The sequence below is a fragment of the Carassius gibelio genome, chromosome A17 (genome assembly GCF_023724105.1).
Source record: "Carassius gibelio isolate Cgi1373 ecotype wild population from Czech Republic chromosome A17, carGib1.2-hapl.c, whole genome shotgun sequence".
Classification (NCBI taxonomy): Eukaryota; Metazoa; Chordata; class Actinopteri; order Cypriniformes; family Cyprinidae; genus Carassius; species Carassius gibelio.
The window spans coordinates 14,816,081-14,834,134 of record NC_068387.1 but is presented as its reverse complement, the minus strand read 5'-3'; the positions used below and the strand labels follow the sequence as shown (position 1 = coordinate 14,834,134).

General features: G+C 38.5%; 1 protein-coding gene across 2 annotated transcripts in view; it reads left to right on the top strand.

Annotated features, from left to right (window-relative positions):
• The window catches only part of LOC128031765 (leucine zipper protein 1), a 43,705-nt gene extending 27,285 nt beyond the window's left edge, over positions 1 to 16,420 (top strand). For both annotated transcript variants that reach the window (XM_052620155.1, XM_052620156.1), the window contains exons 2-4: positions 1,461 to 4,610; positions 11,595 to 11,774; positions 11,964 to 16,420. In XM_052620155.1, coding sequence (XP_052476115.1) covers positions 1,680 to 4,610; positions 11,595 to 11,753 — 3,090 coding nt within the window. In that variant the 5' untranslated portion in view covers positions 1,461 to 1,679 and the 3' untranslated portion in view covers positions 11,754 to 11,774; positions 11,964 to 16,420. The remainder of the gene's footprint in view (positions 1 to 1,460; positions 4,611 to 11,594; positions 11,775 to 11,963) is intronic.
• The last annotated feature ends 1,634 nt before the right edge of the window (positions 16,421 to 18,054 follow it).

Below are 18,054 nucleotides of genomic sequence, written 5' to 3'. Positions count from 1 at the left end.
AGAAACTTTATAAACTTTGTTTGGTCTTACAATTTATATTTCACAATTCATCGTACTTTTATTCTGACTTATGTTAATCACAAGTTTTGCTAGGATTCTGTGATAGCCGCCTCTCACTCGCACGTCACCACTATTGATTTTTTTTTATTTTCATTAGTAATCATTACATGATTTTAGATTAAATTTTCATTACATAGTTAAAAATGGGGTCAAAGGTTAAGTCATAAACTTAACCCATACTATGCATGCCTAAAAGTGTTAACCCTCGCTGCATGCGTCCTTGTGTAGACCACTGCGTTTATTTATAATTAGAATGAATTACTGTTGTGGCACACTCGTAATAACTGTATTAAAAATTGTAACAATAAATTTCTAATTTGTTATGGACTGGATAGGGATTTAAACCTTGATGGGGAGGTTGGAAACCAGTCCATGCGCCTGTAGTTTGCTTGTGTGTGCTTAAGAATCATTGTGTGTGTAATCCTGACCTTAGAAGCCCCTTCACTGAGGGATCTTGCCAAAGTGATTATGAATGTCATGTGTCATGGAAATCTGTCTTAGATGTGCTGGATCTCCTTCCTGCTTGGCTGGTACATTTACTGGATGACTCGTTTCCTGTCCAAACCCCGGGATACTGCTGCCTGTGCCTCGCACACCATAAAATTATGGGATTATAACAGAATTATTGCAATCCACACACATCAGCTCATTCATTTGGGCCCGTCTCCATCTTGGTGGGCCTGCCAGTCGAACGGTCATACTAAAACGCATTTAGATAAAGTTGTATAAAATGTTATTACCTCTTGACTTGCTGTTACTGTGAAGGTTTGGGGTTTTACCAAACAACTGACAACTAACAGACAACTGCTATTAAGACATTTTGCATTAGAATTAATGAGTCATTTTGAATATACATGAGATTTTAATTGGTAAAGCAGTAAATTAGTAAGAGGTAGTAGCTCACAGCATCAAATTTATAATTATGGGGTGGCTGTCTCTATGAATATTGCAATAGAGACAGGCACATGGATAGAGGGCAATATCAGAGAGTCATGCTGCTGTCAGCAAAAGTTCAGTAAGAAATCGATGCCGCAGTTATCATATGTTTTGATGAGGGCCAGAAAAGCAATGCATGTCCCTTCTCCTTTGTCATCTTCTTCCCCCTTCCAGGGTCTTCCTTATCTTAGTGGCCTAATCTTTCCATTGGCTTATTAATGTGTGTTTTGACATTTTTAATAATCACAAAAATTGGTTAAGTTGAAGGTTAAAACTGATGGTTTATAAATGTAAAATCATGCACAGATGTAGTATGCATTCAAGTTTGTTTGATGTGGTTACGCAAACCAAGTTTAAACCAGTTTAACTGTAAAATTTAGAAACATCTTGGCAATTACAGACATTTCATGTTTTTGTTTTATAAGAGGCACTCAAGTTTTCTGTTCTTTTCTTTTTTCTTACAGGTGATCAAAACTCACTTGGATCACCATTGATATCAGAGTCAAGGAATAAAAAAGTATTCAAAACTTTCACCTGATGGTAGGAGGAAAAGATAGGGACCTGTCCTTTTTTATTTCATCTTAAGTTCCCAGAACCATTTAGAAAACACCACCAGACAAATGTGTACCCCTCCATCAAACAATCATAAAGACCTAACAGTGGATTAACATCAGAAAGAAAAAATGACAGACACAACAAATCGCCATCTGAGACACAAGTTGCAGAGTTTAGCAAGACGTCTGGATGAGCTTGAAGAGGCCAGAGGCAAACTACAGAAAGCTGAGGATGAACTTCTTGACATTCAGGACAAAATCATTCAGGCTGAAGGGAGTAATTCCTCACTGCTCACCGATGTGGAGGCATTGCGGAAAAGATTGCTCAAAATTGAAGGCAAAGATGAAGAGGTCAGGAAAGCGGAGGATCTTTGTCGTGAGGTTAGGGAGAAATTAGATCAGGAAGAGACAATGACCAGGGATCTTAAAGTAGAGATTGAGCGTCTTCAGCGCAGAATGACTGAACTTGAGAAGCTTGAAGAGGCATTTGGTAAAAGCAAGTCAGACTGTACGCAGTTGTGCCTTAGTCTTAATGAGGAAAAAAACCTGACCAAAAAGCTTGCATCAGAGCTTGATGCCTTGAAGGCCCGTGTCAAGGAAGTGGATACCTCTGAAGCTCGACTAGACAGGGCAGAAAAATCCCTTACTGGAGAGATGGAGAAGCTAAAGAGTCTCACTCAGATGTTTGTGACTGAACGCAATAGATTTCTGGAAAGGCAGAGAGAGGATGAGAAAATCATTCACAAGCTGACTGAGAAACTTGAACGTCAGGAAAACAAACTAGGCCAATCAGACCACAGTCGGATTGATTCTAGAGATCTTCGAATTGAGGATGAGTTCTCAGCTGGCCTTACATCCAAACTGGCCAGGAAGAAGAGTTTTGACTACTTGAAGCATCCAGATGACCTACATTTAAGAAATAAGTCAGAGAACGAGAAAAATAGCTTTGAGGGGCAAGAAGATAATAAGGTTAAAGACCTCAGCCAGGAAGTGGAAAGATTGAAGAATCGTTTGAAGCAGATGGAGTTAGTGGAGGAGGACTTGAAGAACATGGAATCCAAGAATGCTGAACTGATGGAAAAGTACCAGCAGGAGAGGAACCACAGTCAAGCCCTTCACAACCAGGTTGAACAGATGAAAATGCAGCTCAATGGTTGCAACAGTAGTAATGGAAACTCTGCAGTTACCAGCACTACAGCGGTCGTGGAGAATGGCAAGGCAGAAAACGAAGAGATCCCTGTGCGAAGCTTCAGACAGGAGAAACCTAAATTACTTAACAGGAGTCCTGCTGCTTCTGAACCAGTCACCTCAAAGTACAAAAGCAGAGAGGCATCTCCTCAGCAGAGGCGAGAAACTAAGCAGAGGAACAAAGACCTTTGTCACTCTACAGAAAGCTCCCCAAAGACTGTACGAAGGACTCTTAGTCCAGCACATAATGTTAGGAAAGGTATAAAGACTAATTCTGATAATGGGACAAAAGATGGAAAGAAAGATGAAAAAATTGGAAGTGCCTTATCAAGTGCTCTCAATGAAAGCAAGAAAGTTTCAGTCCTTAGTCGCTATCCTCCAGCTGCTAATGATCAAAAGTCTTGTAAGCCACCGGTCAAGCAAAATGACAGTGATCGCAATAAGAGTCGAACAGAGAAGTTGTTCAAGTACCCTGGAAGCGATAGTGAATCAAACACATGTGATGGGTCACTCATGAATTCAGCCAGTGCTGCTATCATTGCTTCACCTGAGAAAGGACTAACCGAACCTGAGAGTTTAGATCAGGATGCTTCTGCAATGTTGAGTCTCTCCAAGGCCAATGGATCCTATACTGCTTACAGATCCCATGTATCTCAATCTGTTCAGAGTGATCATGGTTCTGATGGTCACTCCTCAGCCTCGGAAACGGAATATATTGGTTCCATGCAATTGCCTGGTGAGCAAAATGACCCCCTGATGTCAAGTACAAGTGGTAGAAAATCGTCAAAGTACACTAGATACTCACAGCTGCAAGAATCTTACTCCGATAGTTCCTCAAAGGGCCGTTTCAGTGAGGAGCAACACAGGCCTCTTACAGTGGAAGGGGATACCCCGGAAACTAAGCATACTACCTCAGGTATTGAAGTCCGCAGGGTATGCAGCCCTCGTGAAGCCCTCCAGTCAAAAGCTGTCATCAAGCAAGCCATTGTTGAGATTGACAGAAAGGAAGTGATGTCAGGGGGAATCCCTGAGCATTTGACCACTAGCGGGAAACCCAAGATATCCACAAAGCCAGTATTGACTAGTAAGATGACCAGCAGTATCACCTTCTATCCCAATGACCCCTGCTCCTCTCGAACAAGCAGTCGGAGCAGTAGTTTATCAAGCGAGCCCCCTTTTAAGGAAAGACACACTTCCACAAGTAATATTGTGATCAGTCCCAGTAGTGAGCACAGAGGTAGCATCTCTATACCTTATGAAATATCCATCCCTAAGAGTGAGATCACTCTACGTCAAGGTGAGAATGATACTGACTTTTCTGAACCTCACGGTTACCTTGAGACTGCTCCCGTGGAGCCAGCCCTCCTATCTCAAAGCAGTTTCAGCCTCCAATCTTCAGAAACTTCAGACTTGAACAATGACATTGAGTCTGGGTTTGAGAGCAGCAGTAGCAGCACCACCCTAACCAATTGGAAAGTCCACCACAACCACCACTCATATGATGACATTTTGCAAGAAAAGAGAAACGTCACTGTCAGGAGCACTTGGAGGAGCCGTGGGACAGCTTCTGGGGATGAATCTGCTCAAGCACCAAGACAAGATGGCTCAGAGGATGAGGGTGAGTCTGCAACCACCTGGAGAGCATACAGGGCAACTGCAGTGTTGGACACTCCCTCAAACTCCAGCACTGTTGCTAAATGTGGTAATAAACCCAGCCCAGTTGAAGTATACATGCGTAGAATCAACAATGCAGCACCAGCGGTCCATGATCTGGGACGACGGAATAAGAAGACTCCTTCACCAGAGAGGGCTATTGCACATGAGCCTGTTAGTGCTCAGCAACTTCAACCAAGAGGCCGTAAACACCCCATGGTGAGTACTTACTTTTTACTTTTTGACAATATAAAGATGAAGATTCCATTCACAGACTGGACAAGCATAGCCATGCTAACTTTATTTGAAAAAAAAAAAAGATAAATTAATAAACGTATTTAACCTCTAAATGTTTTTTTATACATTCGTTTAACCTTTGGCACCTCATTGTATCTATCTCTTTACTACTATAGTACAAAATAAAGATGAATGGGCACCAAAAGGTATATTAAAAGATAGCCTACAGTACAACTTACTGAAATGCCTCATGTAATTGCGCATTCAGTATTCAGTAGGATTGAGTACTGAAACTCGGTGCCATGGTACCTATGGAACCGGTATGCACCAAACCGAATCAGAACGCAGATTTCGGTGCCTGTTAAATGTCTGAGAGATTGATTTAAATATTTGTCCTGGTTCTCTGAAATGTATACAAGAAGCATGGGAGTAGCTAGTCTTTTTTTAGCAGGGCTATAGCATCTAGCTCCATACACAAAATTGTACACAAAATTGCTCTCATTTTAACTAAATTATCAGAGTATTAAACAATGACCCAGATAAGGAAATACATTTATAAGGGAAGTTTGGGAAATGAGAGCATCCAAGGAGTGTGTGAAAGCTACAGATTTATTTTAAATATTTTTAATGTTATCCATAGTTTGTTAATGGCCTTTTTTTTTTTTTTTTTTTGAAGTATCGGTTTAGGCACCGTTTTAAAGGAATCGAAATGGCACCGGTATCAGATAAAACCCAAACGATATCCCTAGTATTCAGTAAACAATGCCACCTCGGGCTCAGAATAACCATGTGGTGTCCGTAAACTTGTCAGCTTGAAAAGCATTTTGCTGAATATATGTGAAACATTTACATCATATATGAAAACATTCATAGGATGCATTGAGGAGTAGTCCAAGCTACAAGCTTTTTTTTTTTTTTTTTTTTTGGTTGTTTTTGTCTGGACTCTGTAGCATTGATTTAATTTTCAGGTTTATTTTGTATTCTCATCATGATATTTGCCATTTTGTTAGTATGAATGCACTTCTTTCAAATTGTAACTTTTTTACTGTAAGAGATTTGCTCAGTCCACTGATGGTCGGTTTTCACCATATGGTCTGTTTTGATCACTGAAGATAAAGGTAATCAGGAGTATAAAATATCCTGCTACAACTGAGGTTAGGTCAGCATTGTGCTTCTGCAATTCATCTGATTGTCCAAATCTTGTTGGTTTATTCTTTTGGTATTCCTCCCAATGTCTATGCACATATTTTGTGAGACCCTTGAGGTATCTCTTCTCTTGTTTTTTTGATATGGAATCCTTACCAGAAAATTGTTTTCCAGTTGTTATAGCCAGTCTATATTGTCATTTGAATACATCATAGGTACGTGCAATAGTAAGCTGAAGTGTGAATAAATAAACAAAACTCTTACTCTTTATATTAGTATTTTAAACCTGCTTTTTACTTGACTTCACTATCTGCAGAGAATGGAAGTCTTCAAGTTAATATTTTTTCTTTCTCTTTAGAGTGGTGTAAAACCACATGAATGGCAAAAATTATGTGGATAGTGGACACCCCAAAATTAATGTCTACAGCCTATTACTACCAAGATTATAAAAATCAAGCATCAAGTGTGCGTGTGGTTTTTGGTTATCAAAAGATTTGGTCATGCAGTATACACAAATTTATGGTAATCACTTAAAAAAATTAAAGCTTTAAATGGAATATGACATAAATAATGACATATTAAAAAAAAGATATATATATATATATATATATATATATATATATATATATATATATATATATATATATATATATATATATATATATATATATATATATATATATATATATATATATATATATGTCTGTGTAAGATATCGATAGATGTAAAGGGTGTTGAAAGGAGGACAGGTCAGAGGTCATGCCTTTGTTTTTAGCAAAACTGTTAGTCAGGTCAACTGGCAGTTTTTGTCTCAGCAGTTAAACCAAATTGAGTCTGGCGTCATCCCAGCAGTCAAAACAAAACTGGGAAAGCAGGCCCTTTTCACTAGCTTTTTCATTTACTGAGAGTACAAATAAAAGAATAGAGCTGTATCCTATCAGCGCAGCAATGACCATCATCCTTTCATTTAACAACTCAAACAGCCCAACCCACAAATTTACCCACAAAGACCTAATTAAATCACTGAGATGGCCTTCAAACATGGCCCCTTCCTGGCACACGACTTCAAAAACAAAAACTGCCCCTTTTTCTTCAATCTCTCTGTCTCACGTTCTATTTCATGCCATGTTTGTTTTCTTTGTCTGTTGCTCTGATGGATTGCAAATGCCTGTTCATTTATCTGAGAAGGCTGAAAGATTTATGCTCAAGTGAATTCTAGCACTTGCATAACCAGAGGTCAGATCATTTGTCTTACTCTCTTCTCCCTATCACTCTGTGAAAGTTCGCTTTCTGTGTACTACAGATGGTTCTTCATGCTGTCATTGCGGCTGTAAGTTAATATACTGCTATTGTGATCCCACAATCATTCATTCGCTCTTATTTCTCTCTGTCGGGGATTCTCTGTCATTAATCTTTTATCTCTTTCAGCTTTAAAGCGTCATTCCATCTGTATAAGTAAATATGATTTGTTCCATAAACCTTTAAAATTGAAAGTGAAAAAAAAAAAAAAACTTTTGAGTGAAGATATGTATGAACATATATATATATATATAAAGATTCAGTTTGAAAGTCTGAGTCTGCGAAAAGAGTAAAACAATAAAATCTTTACATTAAATTAATGAGAATAGTAGCATAAATAGGCAATGGTTATAGTGAAAGAAGCAGCTACATGTTCTCAGTCTAGCAGGCTTCAACAACTGATTGAAAACAGGGGCGTGTCTAGAGCATTTTCAGTGGGGGGGCCATGCTGGGGCACTGCCTCCTAATGGGGTGGCCGCCAGTGGCCAAAAAAAAAAAAAGCGAAATTCTACAGTGTATTACGTATATCCTATTGATTTTATTATTATTATTAACTTGAATAAGTTACTTGTAAACAAATGCAGTAATAAAGCACATTTTTGATTAATTTAGTTTTTGTCATCCCATATATTTATTTATTTATTTTTTTCATTGAAAGAAACTCCCTATATCTTTACTTCTTTTCATGGCTTGCCACTGCTCTCTTCCCTGCCTTCAAAAGAAACACTTATGTGTGTCTGTTTTTCTCAATCTCAAAAAAAAAAAAAAAAAAAAAAATCAAATTGTAAATGAAATGCACAGAATGCATCCACAACATTTCATGTGTAAATGGTTAAGTTAGGCCTGACAATTTAACTGACTCTCTAACTGACTTACTCTCATGCATTAACAAGTAACGTGTCACCAGACAATTATTATTATGGAACATTCTGTGCATATTGTCATTTGGTGCAATCTTGCTATATGTGGTCACTGTCACAAAATAAACTGATACAAAATATGCAAATCAACATGACTGTTTATTGTTTGATAGCCCCCCAGCGTATTTTACTTTTATTGTGTTTTATTAAACGTTGACTGAACGTTCGATTGAAATCAACCACGACCAACGCGAGCAGAGCCTGACTGGGTAAAAACATTGATCTGAGAAAACCATACAAACATTTTAAACCATACATAAAGGTTACCTACCAGCTCTTTTGCTTTGTTTGGTGCCTTGTGATGTGTCGTTCTTGAACGACGAATCTTTAATGTTACTAGGGAAGAACGAGTCGTCTCTATGACGGCGACATCACTTTGATTGTTTTTTGTTTTTTTTGTTTTTTACAGTGGATTCTAATCTTCAAAAATGACCGTGTTGTATGATTTATGTCTTTTGAGTTCACCCTTCAGATTAGACTATAGAACTGTAGTGTTACTTGTTTAGGATTCAAAATGTTGTTTGCTTTTAATTTATGTCATTATGTCCTTTTTGAGCAAGCATGTTATACATATATTATTAAAAATGGATTAAAAATTAAACTAGGCTATAAATACTTGGATTATTATATTATTATATAGCCTAGTGTTTATTTACTGATAGACAGTCAAAAAGACAAATTAATCAATATTTTATTTATAAAAAGGTTTTATTTAGTTATAAAATAATAACACCACAGATCCTCAAGAAACAGTAACAAAAACACAGTGACAGAAATGTCAGAAATAGCGCATGGGTCTGTCACGTGATTAAGGAATAGTTTGAACCTGAAGACTTGTCAGACAGGAGGTGAGTTAATCACAGACTGAAGACCCAGGTCAAGAATTAATTAATTAAGTCCAATATCGCGACGAGCGTTGTTTCTCTGAAGACGCTGCACTTCTTTGAATCGCGAACTTCACCAATCACAAGACATCTTATAGGGGGGGCACCTGGGGTGGCCAATCGAATTTCAGGGGGGGCCGGTGCCCCCCCTGGCCACCACGTAGACCCGCCCCTGATTGAAAACAATCTCCATCCATTCCCACTCAATCTGGAGTCCATTAGGAATGATTTATCTAATCAGTCATGGTCAGGCATGCATTCAACTTTATCTCCAACTCACTTTATTATTATTTAATTTTTACAAGTTATTACGAGTTGCAGTTTTAAAACTCCTCAGACTTCAGCTAGTAAAGAAGAAGATCTTTACAAGTGAATTGCGGTCAGCTGTGGATGCTGTATTGAATTGGTAATTCCATTATTTCTTTTAATTTCTCTGTATCACATCACACTATTTTATCCGTGTATCTACAGTGGAATAGCTTGACCATGGATGTCTTTATTTAAACCTTTAGATGGATTTCCAGACTGTCTTATATAAGATCAATACCACAGTGATTAGAGGGCGCTTTGATCCATCCATCAATGATGTGGTGTCATTGTGCTGACAGGGGCAGAGGTTCTTTCTCCTTCATTATTAATGAAGGTACACATCCAGGAGTGTCCCCACAGATCACGGTCATCTGTTTCATGTCTGTGACACAAAGCCTGTGTAAGTCAAATATATGTGCTAAAGTCATTAATACTCCTGCTGCGAGTAATAAGTAATCCTGGTTGACCAGATGTCATGTTATGTTTAGAGCTAGTATGACTTTTCTTCCCTGCGTATAAAAATACTCAAATCTGGAGCGATTTTGATCACAGGTTTATGTTGTTTTTTATTTTTATTATTAATTCTGGACGTTAATATGGGACAGTTGTGCTTAGAAAGGCAACCATTAGCTGCTTGCTAATATAACACTTTGCTTATATGTTAGCACTTTGGTTAATGACATCGTATAGTGTGATTATATTGATTTTTTTTTTATTTTTTTTTTTTGGGTGTCCTTTACTTTGGGTGTGCTTCTGTCTTGTTTAATGTTTCTTAATGAAGAAACTTCTAACTAAGTGAAGAAAAAAGGAACATTAAAAAGAGTTGGTTATTTATTTTTTATAATTTGCAGTGTTCATAAAATTATCACTTTCAGAAATTGAATGTGGGAATACTGTACATTTAAGAATATCAAAAGGTAGTACTCTAGTACTTTTTTTATATGCAGCATGTCATGGTTTTGAATAATAATGTTACTCTCATAAGCACAGAGTACACATACTTGAATCACACTGGATATACAATTATGGAATTTATTTAATTAGCTTTTTTTTTTAAAGCTAGCATTTCAAAATGTTTTTTAATAGGCCACATGTTCTACTCTTGGGACTTAGCACACTTGATCTGTGTTAGTCAATTTTTTTTTCCCTAGTAATAATAATAATAAAGATATCTAGACCTTTTCCATTTCAGAACAATCACTACTTATATTCAGATATTGGGCTTTGTACTTCCATTAACGTGGATTTACATGGAACCCATTCTGTCATGACACTTTCTGTAAGATTGTGCTTGGGTCATTTCCACCCATTGCCCCTTCCTGTGTGACACAGGAAGTTACAAGTTTGTGCCTCCCCATTTGGCAGCCAATGCATCGTAACTGGTTTCCTGTACACCCACCTCTTGTATCCCAGCAGGACTCAAGCCCTATTATGGACAATTAGCATCTGTCTGCTGTGTACGAAATTCCACAGCAGTGTGTGGCATATCCTGCTGCCTCATTTGAGAACTTTTTATAACTGACGTCATAAACCATTTGGTTGGCTGTGTAAAGTCTCCACCTTCATGGTAAAGATCCGAGACAATAGTCTTTCTATATTAGGACTTTTTCTGCGTTCTGAGCAATTTCTCTCCTCTGACATGTCTGATAAGTGTTTGGTCTGTAAAAAAAACGTATTCTATCCGACTTTGGAATTGATAATAAAGATTTTAGTTAAACATCTAATGTTTAAAATAGTTATCCTAAGGTCCTTGCTGTGTGTTCTTGATATCAGGGAATTAAAGAAAGTCATACAAAAAGTCTGGGAAATTTCTTATGGAAATGCTTTTATTTTGTACACATGAAAATGCTCTTTGTTAGTCCTTGAGTCTCCATAAAATGAATCTTGCAATAATCACAATTGAGTAGAAAAGTTATTAGTTATTACTGTAACTAATTCATGGCATTTCTATATCTGCTTAAAATGCCAGTTACATCTTGCCATTCAGATAAAGGAATGTTATGTCCACTGTATTCCCCAATCAGAATCAGAATCAGCTTTATTCACCAGGTGTGTGCAAACACACAAGGAATTTGTTGTGGGTTTGTTAAGGTGCTCCTGGTACATACAAACAAACATCTGACATGAGAACAAAAATAAAAATTCATTTAGCAAGACTTAGTAATAAATAATGTGTATGAATCTGGAACAGTAGATTGATTTATGTACAGATTTGTTAGGCATTTTTACTCTATATAGAATTGTATAAATAATAAAGATATATTGCATATAATAGAACAATGTTCAGGCAATTGTGTGATTGTGACAGGCCTATGACTTTTCCGAACATTACAGAATTTGGTGAATAAATAAATCATTTGAAATCATAAGTATACTTTATCACATTTGTATGTTTGTTCTCCTCCCAGTCTACAGATGATCAAGAAAGCGCTCTGTCTTCATTGCGAAGGCAGCCCGCGGGTGATGTGGACCCGTACGATAGGTCTGGAAGCCGTGGAGTGTGGCTTAGGAGGAACCCCAGAGCTGATGCAAGCCGGTCGTGGTCAAATCGCCATCTGGACAACTGACACAGATTTTCCTAATAAGAGGTACATGTTTTCTTACAACCTTATTCAGCTAAACGTTTCTAAAGCTACACCCCATAGAGGATTCTGGGTTATGCTTAATTAAAGCATGCTAGAAGCTAATTACTCAAATGTAAATGAGTCCTAACCTAAAGTATCCTCATGTGTTTTATTGCCTTAGTTCTTACATCTCAATGTGGCTCTTGTGCACAGGGAATGAAGCTCATCTCCTCTCTTCAGTTGCATCATATTTTTAAAGACCCATCAGATGATCAGATTACCAGGCAGTGACCCCCTGGAACCTCCTTGTACTTTTACATCAACCACACCTGTATGATCCCACCAGCTTCCAGCGGTCTCTTTGGGAACAGAAGTCAACATATTCCTACAGCGATGAATCCTCTTCTGCTCCTTGTAGTTTATTAAAGTCATCAGATGTGACAAGGGAGAGGTTCAGACATGTGACCATCTTGCTGTTGGGAGGATGTGAAGGGGGCTTTGGGTCATTTATCACCATTTTGAGAACCCCACACTAACCTCTCTAGGGCCACAGATCCTGGTAGATGTCCAAATTTGAGTTTCATGCATTATTCTCACAAGGAGCAAGTTATAGCGTGTGGATTTTCAAGTAGTTTAACAATCTCACTTTTTTTTTTTTTTTTTTGGATGGTGTTTAATTTAGGAATTCATTGGGATTATTTCACACAGCTAAATTTAATTGATTGTCCAGGTGTTCACAGGTAGAGCCAGTAGTCAACCACATGCTAAGAGTATATGCCAAGTCTTCAGTATGCATTCATGTAACTAAGCCCAGGTTTTTACCCTTAAAGCTCCAGGTGTCCAAGTTTATTTGGACTCATTTCTAATTTGATCTTGTTCATTGAACCGTATTCTGTTACTAGTTTGTTTAATTCCTTCATCTTCTCTTTAACTGGATTTGATGGTTGCACAACCAGCATATGGAATGCACAGGACCACCAACACTAAAATCTGCATTTGCATGGTGACCCTTTCCCGTCTCAGTAGCTCTGAAGGGATTTTGGCTTTGGATTCCAAACCAGCAGGAGAAGAATCCAATCATCTAGAGCTCATCTCGATGTGACCTCGTCCATCTGGGAAGCTAGCTGGGATTAACCCAAATGCTGGACATTTATGGAGGATTTTAAGAGCGGATTCCTCACAGCCGCTTTGTAACTCTATTCGCAAACTTTGCACAGAAAGACACTGATCCGAACTCTCAATGTGTCACAGGAAACCAGTGTTAGAGATTCTGCTGGTCCGAGTCAGTCCCTAGATGGGTTGTGTTTTCAGTTATTTCAGCCATTGAGCTTGTTGAGCCTTGAGGGTGGCTAGCATGACACCACAGAGGATCCAGAATGCTTAAGTTAGGAATGCTTGTGCCTGGATAAACGACCTCACCATCGAAAGCATTGGAATGCCCATCACACCTCATGCGGTTAGTGCTTGTTGAAATATTTTTGAATAGAGCTGCTGCAGTTGAAATGTCTTGTACTGTTTCTATTAGGTTTTTAAACTCCAGTGCCGCAAATGATTCATTTTGTCATTCAGGCTCAGATTCCTCTTGTCCTTAAAACCTATGCTGAAGTGTCTGTGTGTATTAATATCTCTCTTATTCAATTCCCTGTGTCGATTGAACCCGACGATGACGGCGAAGGGTCCACTGTCCCTCGGCCCGCCAGATGATCTCATTCTCAGATGTCACTGGAATGTGGGATGTTTTATTTGTCTGTTTTAATCTAATGCTGTACGTATAATGTTCTGGGAGTTGATGTTCAGGTGGGCAGTTTGCTTTCTTTGCAGCAGCTTACTTGGTTATTACAGCTTTAAAAAGATCCATGCCTCACCATCATGGTCAGTTTCTGTGTCCTGTATAGTCATTCATCCCTCTGCTTGGGTTGGATGGAGTATTTGAAACACAAGTCAAAATTTCTTTGTGTCTATTGATTTATCCATTTAAAGTCATTCTAATGAATTTGTAATTGCACTTAAATCATCATTAAAACAGACTTGTGTAAGTAAAAAAAAAACACACACGCAAAAAAAGATTAGATACTTCCGAAAATGTCTTCTTTTTTTTTAATATATGGAAGTTTCTCAATAACTCATTTGACTTTGGCCAGTGGTTTGGCTTTGTACTTCAGAAAGTTTTGGTTTCTGCTTTGTTCTGCACAGTATAACCAAACGTGTTTTTCCAAATGCCTTCCCCAGACTTCACCTCCACTTCCTGTTCAGGGGTCTTGGGCTGAAGCGAACATGCTGGTTCCTCTAGCTCATGCCTTTGCTTTCCCAGAATACCTAAGTGCTCTGGGCTGCTGTAATAGAAGCTGCCAATTCCTAAAGCCATTTTACTAGCTGGCTTAAGCAGTGGCAGCAGGCCTGATATACGGCCCCAGGGTTGCTTGCAGGTCGGAGGCTAGTGCTGCATTTGATGGGCTAACTTCTGAGGGAGGAAGTGAGACAGGCTGGCAGTGAGTGGTACCAAGGAGGTTCGCCCTGGATTCTGTAGAGTTTTAGCCATTTCTCAATTTTCCACAAATAGTTATAAATTGTAAATCATTCTTTAATAAATTTGGGCCTGCTCAAAGCTTGAAAACATGATTCTAAAACAGCATGACTCAAATTGATGTGATGATATAGTGCGAGTCTGTACCAGCAGAAAATACCAGCAGACTCTTTCTTCCCGACCCCTCCGGCCAGGCAAAGGTCTCTCGGCTGCCCTGTGACTTCAACTCTCAACCCGCATCTGTCGGAAACCATATTTTTTTTATGTGTTCCCAAGACAGTCCAAAGTTTCTGAAAGCGGTCTTTTTAAACTGCAAATCTCAAGGAATTCTTCCTAATTTCTCCACCCCATTTACTAATGTGTCAGTGTGCCGTTCGCCCTCAGAAGACATCGAACACATCTCTGATTTTCATTTCTCCACTTCTGTCTTTAGCTCTCTGTGGAAATAATGGCTGCGAGAGTCGATTACATGTCTCAGAGCAGATCCGTGGTTATAGTTTCACATCCTGTTCGTTTGAAAGAACTTACATATATAAATACTAAAAGACATCTTCCTTCATCAAGGTTTCCCAATCTACATCTCTTTTGTGTACATTTAGGAAGTCAAACTTAACCTAGCTGTGACACAAGTCAGTAAGCATTACCGTGTTTAACTTCTGACAGTTGGTGATGACTCCGAATGGTTTTTAATGGTTTAACGGTTTTCATTTTTAGTGACAATTTTCTAAGCCTTATTGAGGAAAGTAGTTGTAATTATTTTCTAAATGTCATTTATAAGCAATAAAGTAATATTGAATGTACAGAAGAGAAATTTTGAAGGCTGTGTTATACCCACATTGTGAGCCAGCATTGGCCCTGAAAGGTCAAAAATAGGTCACTGTGTCATGAAAAACCAATTCAGAATTGCACTTAACCAGCACTTAACTTAAATGACTCTTTTGACCTTCTCCTTAACATTTATTGATTTCATTTTCTAATGTAAATCAGATTTTTTCTCTTCCCCTTTTTGTTTTGTATCACTTTCCCCTAATTAAGTGAATGTACAGTCATCAAAGATGTGTATATATTTACGTGTGTTTGTGCACCGGCCAGAATGACTAACGAATAATGAATAATTCACCTGCAGAAACTGTGAGACAGATCTTGTATTTTTGGGGGGTTGAGAAACAGACTGTCCACATTATTTTTATAGACTGCAAAGTGTTTGATTTTGTGTCATTATACGTTTTTCTGTAAGGCCAAGTGCTCTGAATTGTCTGTTGCAGTTGACACGTAATGTGCCAAAAATCATTCCAAGATATTTTTGTAGTTTACAAGGAAACGAAAAGCTTCTTAAGCGTGAAATTGAAAGGGTAAATATTTCTGTTGTCAAGCTTTTCCTTTATCTGTCTTTTTTTTTTTTTCTCCAAACTTCAGTCGGATAGGTTTTATTTAAAAGTATTTTGTAAAGTGGGCCATGTTTTTTTTTTGTTCATTGTGTAGATGTGTACCTTATTGGGCTCCTGGAGAGTGTTTTTTGGATGATTAATTTTCAGTGTTCTATTTTATTCAGAATCTGTATGAACTATTAAAGTAGAAAGACTCATTTAAGTGTGTTAATTCACCAGCCTTTCAAACTTTGCTTCCCCCTCACCCCCGTTTCATTCTAAGGGAAGTGTTTGTGTAAGATGGACCTGTCGAGCCAGGGGCTCAGAATGGTTCTGTTCTGTACTGTTCTCTTTTATTAACCGCTCAGACTGTGGGTTTCCCTTCTGTTCATTCATCTCCTGTGCCGTATTAAAAGCGCTGCCAAAGACAGATTTCAGGCCTTAAACACACATACATAAACATGCTGTTACACACAGTCACTGAATTAAAGTTCACTGATATATAACTACAGAAGGGAGACCGATGTTGAGAACATCTATGTGGTGTTTCTCTCTCTGATCAAGTGAATGTTAGTGTAGAGGGAACATGCTAATTGTATTCAGCCTCTCAGTGTCACCAATAACACACTCCGTGTCAGTCTTACACCTTTGTACTGTAATATTTGTGCACGTTTCAGCTCAACATGTTTCACCATTGTGCATGGAGCTAGACCTCTCTTTAGGCTGAACTGCAGACTATATGTATTCCAGCTAATATAATAAAAGCAACTTGTTTGTAACAGGTTTGGGTTGGTGTTTTTTTGTTTCGTTTAATCTGCTGGTAGATGGTTATTAGACACGACTGATGGACTGAATGTAAGCACTGCTGTCATTTAATAGATTTATTGGTGATAACAGTAATAAGAACACAAACCAGGAATTTAATATTCAGTATTTTTGACTGAAACCCCTTTGGTTTCCATTGGTGGAACACATTCTTTGTGTAATGCCAGATAGATCAATCTAAATACAACTCTTCAGTTGGAATAAACAACACTCGGAAAAAACAACACTCATGGCAGTAAATTTTAGGCATAGCCTATGGGTTTCCCCAATGTATTTAATTTTTTTATTTTCTTGTATGGTAGCACAAAGAGAATACAGTAGTTAAGTCCATACCACATACTGATAATGACACAGCAGCAATGTTGATGGAATCACTTTCAGGACTTACAGTTTTTTGAAAGACTTTCCAAATGGATAATTTGGAAAAGTCTAGACAGTGAAGTTTCTTCCAGTGTAGAACATTTATCAGCATTACAGAAGAACACAGAGTTTTAAAAGCATTTTAATGGAGCGATAACATGAAACTGACTAGGTGATTTAAAACTGAAACGTTAGACGGCCTATCTGTGTGTGGAGGTGCTGTATGAGTGTCTGTGTGTACATATGAGCATTTAGTAGATTGTAGAGAAGTATATTTCTGCACTCCGAGCTGCAGGGTGTGTGTGTGTGGGGTGGGGGGGGGGGGGGGGGGGGGTTCTGTGTTGAAGGGCACATTGTGAAATTGTAGTGTGTGGGTGATTAAGAGTAACATCTGTCTGTGAACAGGATGAGTCAGGTTTGAGTTCTGACACGCTCATGTACCCGTTACTGCAAAGCCCACGCTTCAAAAACCAGTCAAGAAGAGACACAGTCAAAGAAGGCATCCAGCTGTCTTTGAGAATATTACAGCACGTCAAAGGTGTAAAAATACAAGTTGGATTGTGGAGGAGATCAAATCAATTTTAATATTATGCAATCAGACTACAGAGTCTGTCCTGAGGAGGTGTAGCTCGTGTATCATTTCCTGCTACCGGCTAATGTTGTGGCTCTAGGAAAGTCAATAAATCTAGAGGAACTGGTCTTGAAGTTGTCTGCAGTTAACAGTTCAACATTAAAGCATCCACAAAATACCATAATATCTAATAAACGTGATTTGATGGCGATTTGGCTCTGCGGTCAGTGAACCGAATGTACTCACATTATCAAAACCACTGGACAACTGCAGGATTATGAATTAAAGTATGGTTGTGGCATCGTGGTGCAGGCTGCTCAGGGCTCTAATCATGTACCAAACTGCTGGGGCCAATATCAGCGAAGGTCCCTCAGACTCCCACAATGCAGTGCAGCTGCCAGGGCCCACACCACACAAACTGGGGCTGTGGCCAGAGGCCTGGAGGGGTTATAGCAAGAACAGAGAGCGGGAGAGAGTGGCCAAGAAAGCCTCTGGACAGCATGACACGGGAAGAGACTGGCTAAACTAAGAATAAAAAAGCGAAGCAGACAAAAATGGGAAGGAAATGGCCACAACCAAAAGAAGAGAAAAAAATGAGACCATGAAAAGAGGCTTAAGAAACTTAAAAGTGCCTGACCAACATATTAAGTAAAAAAT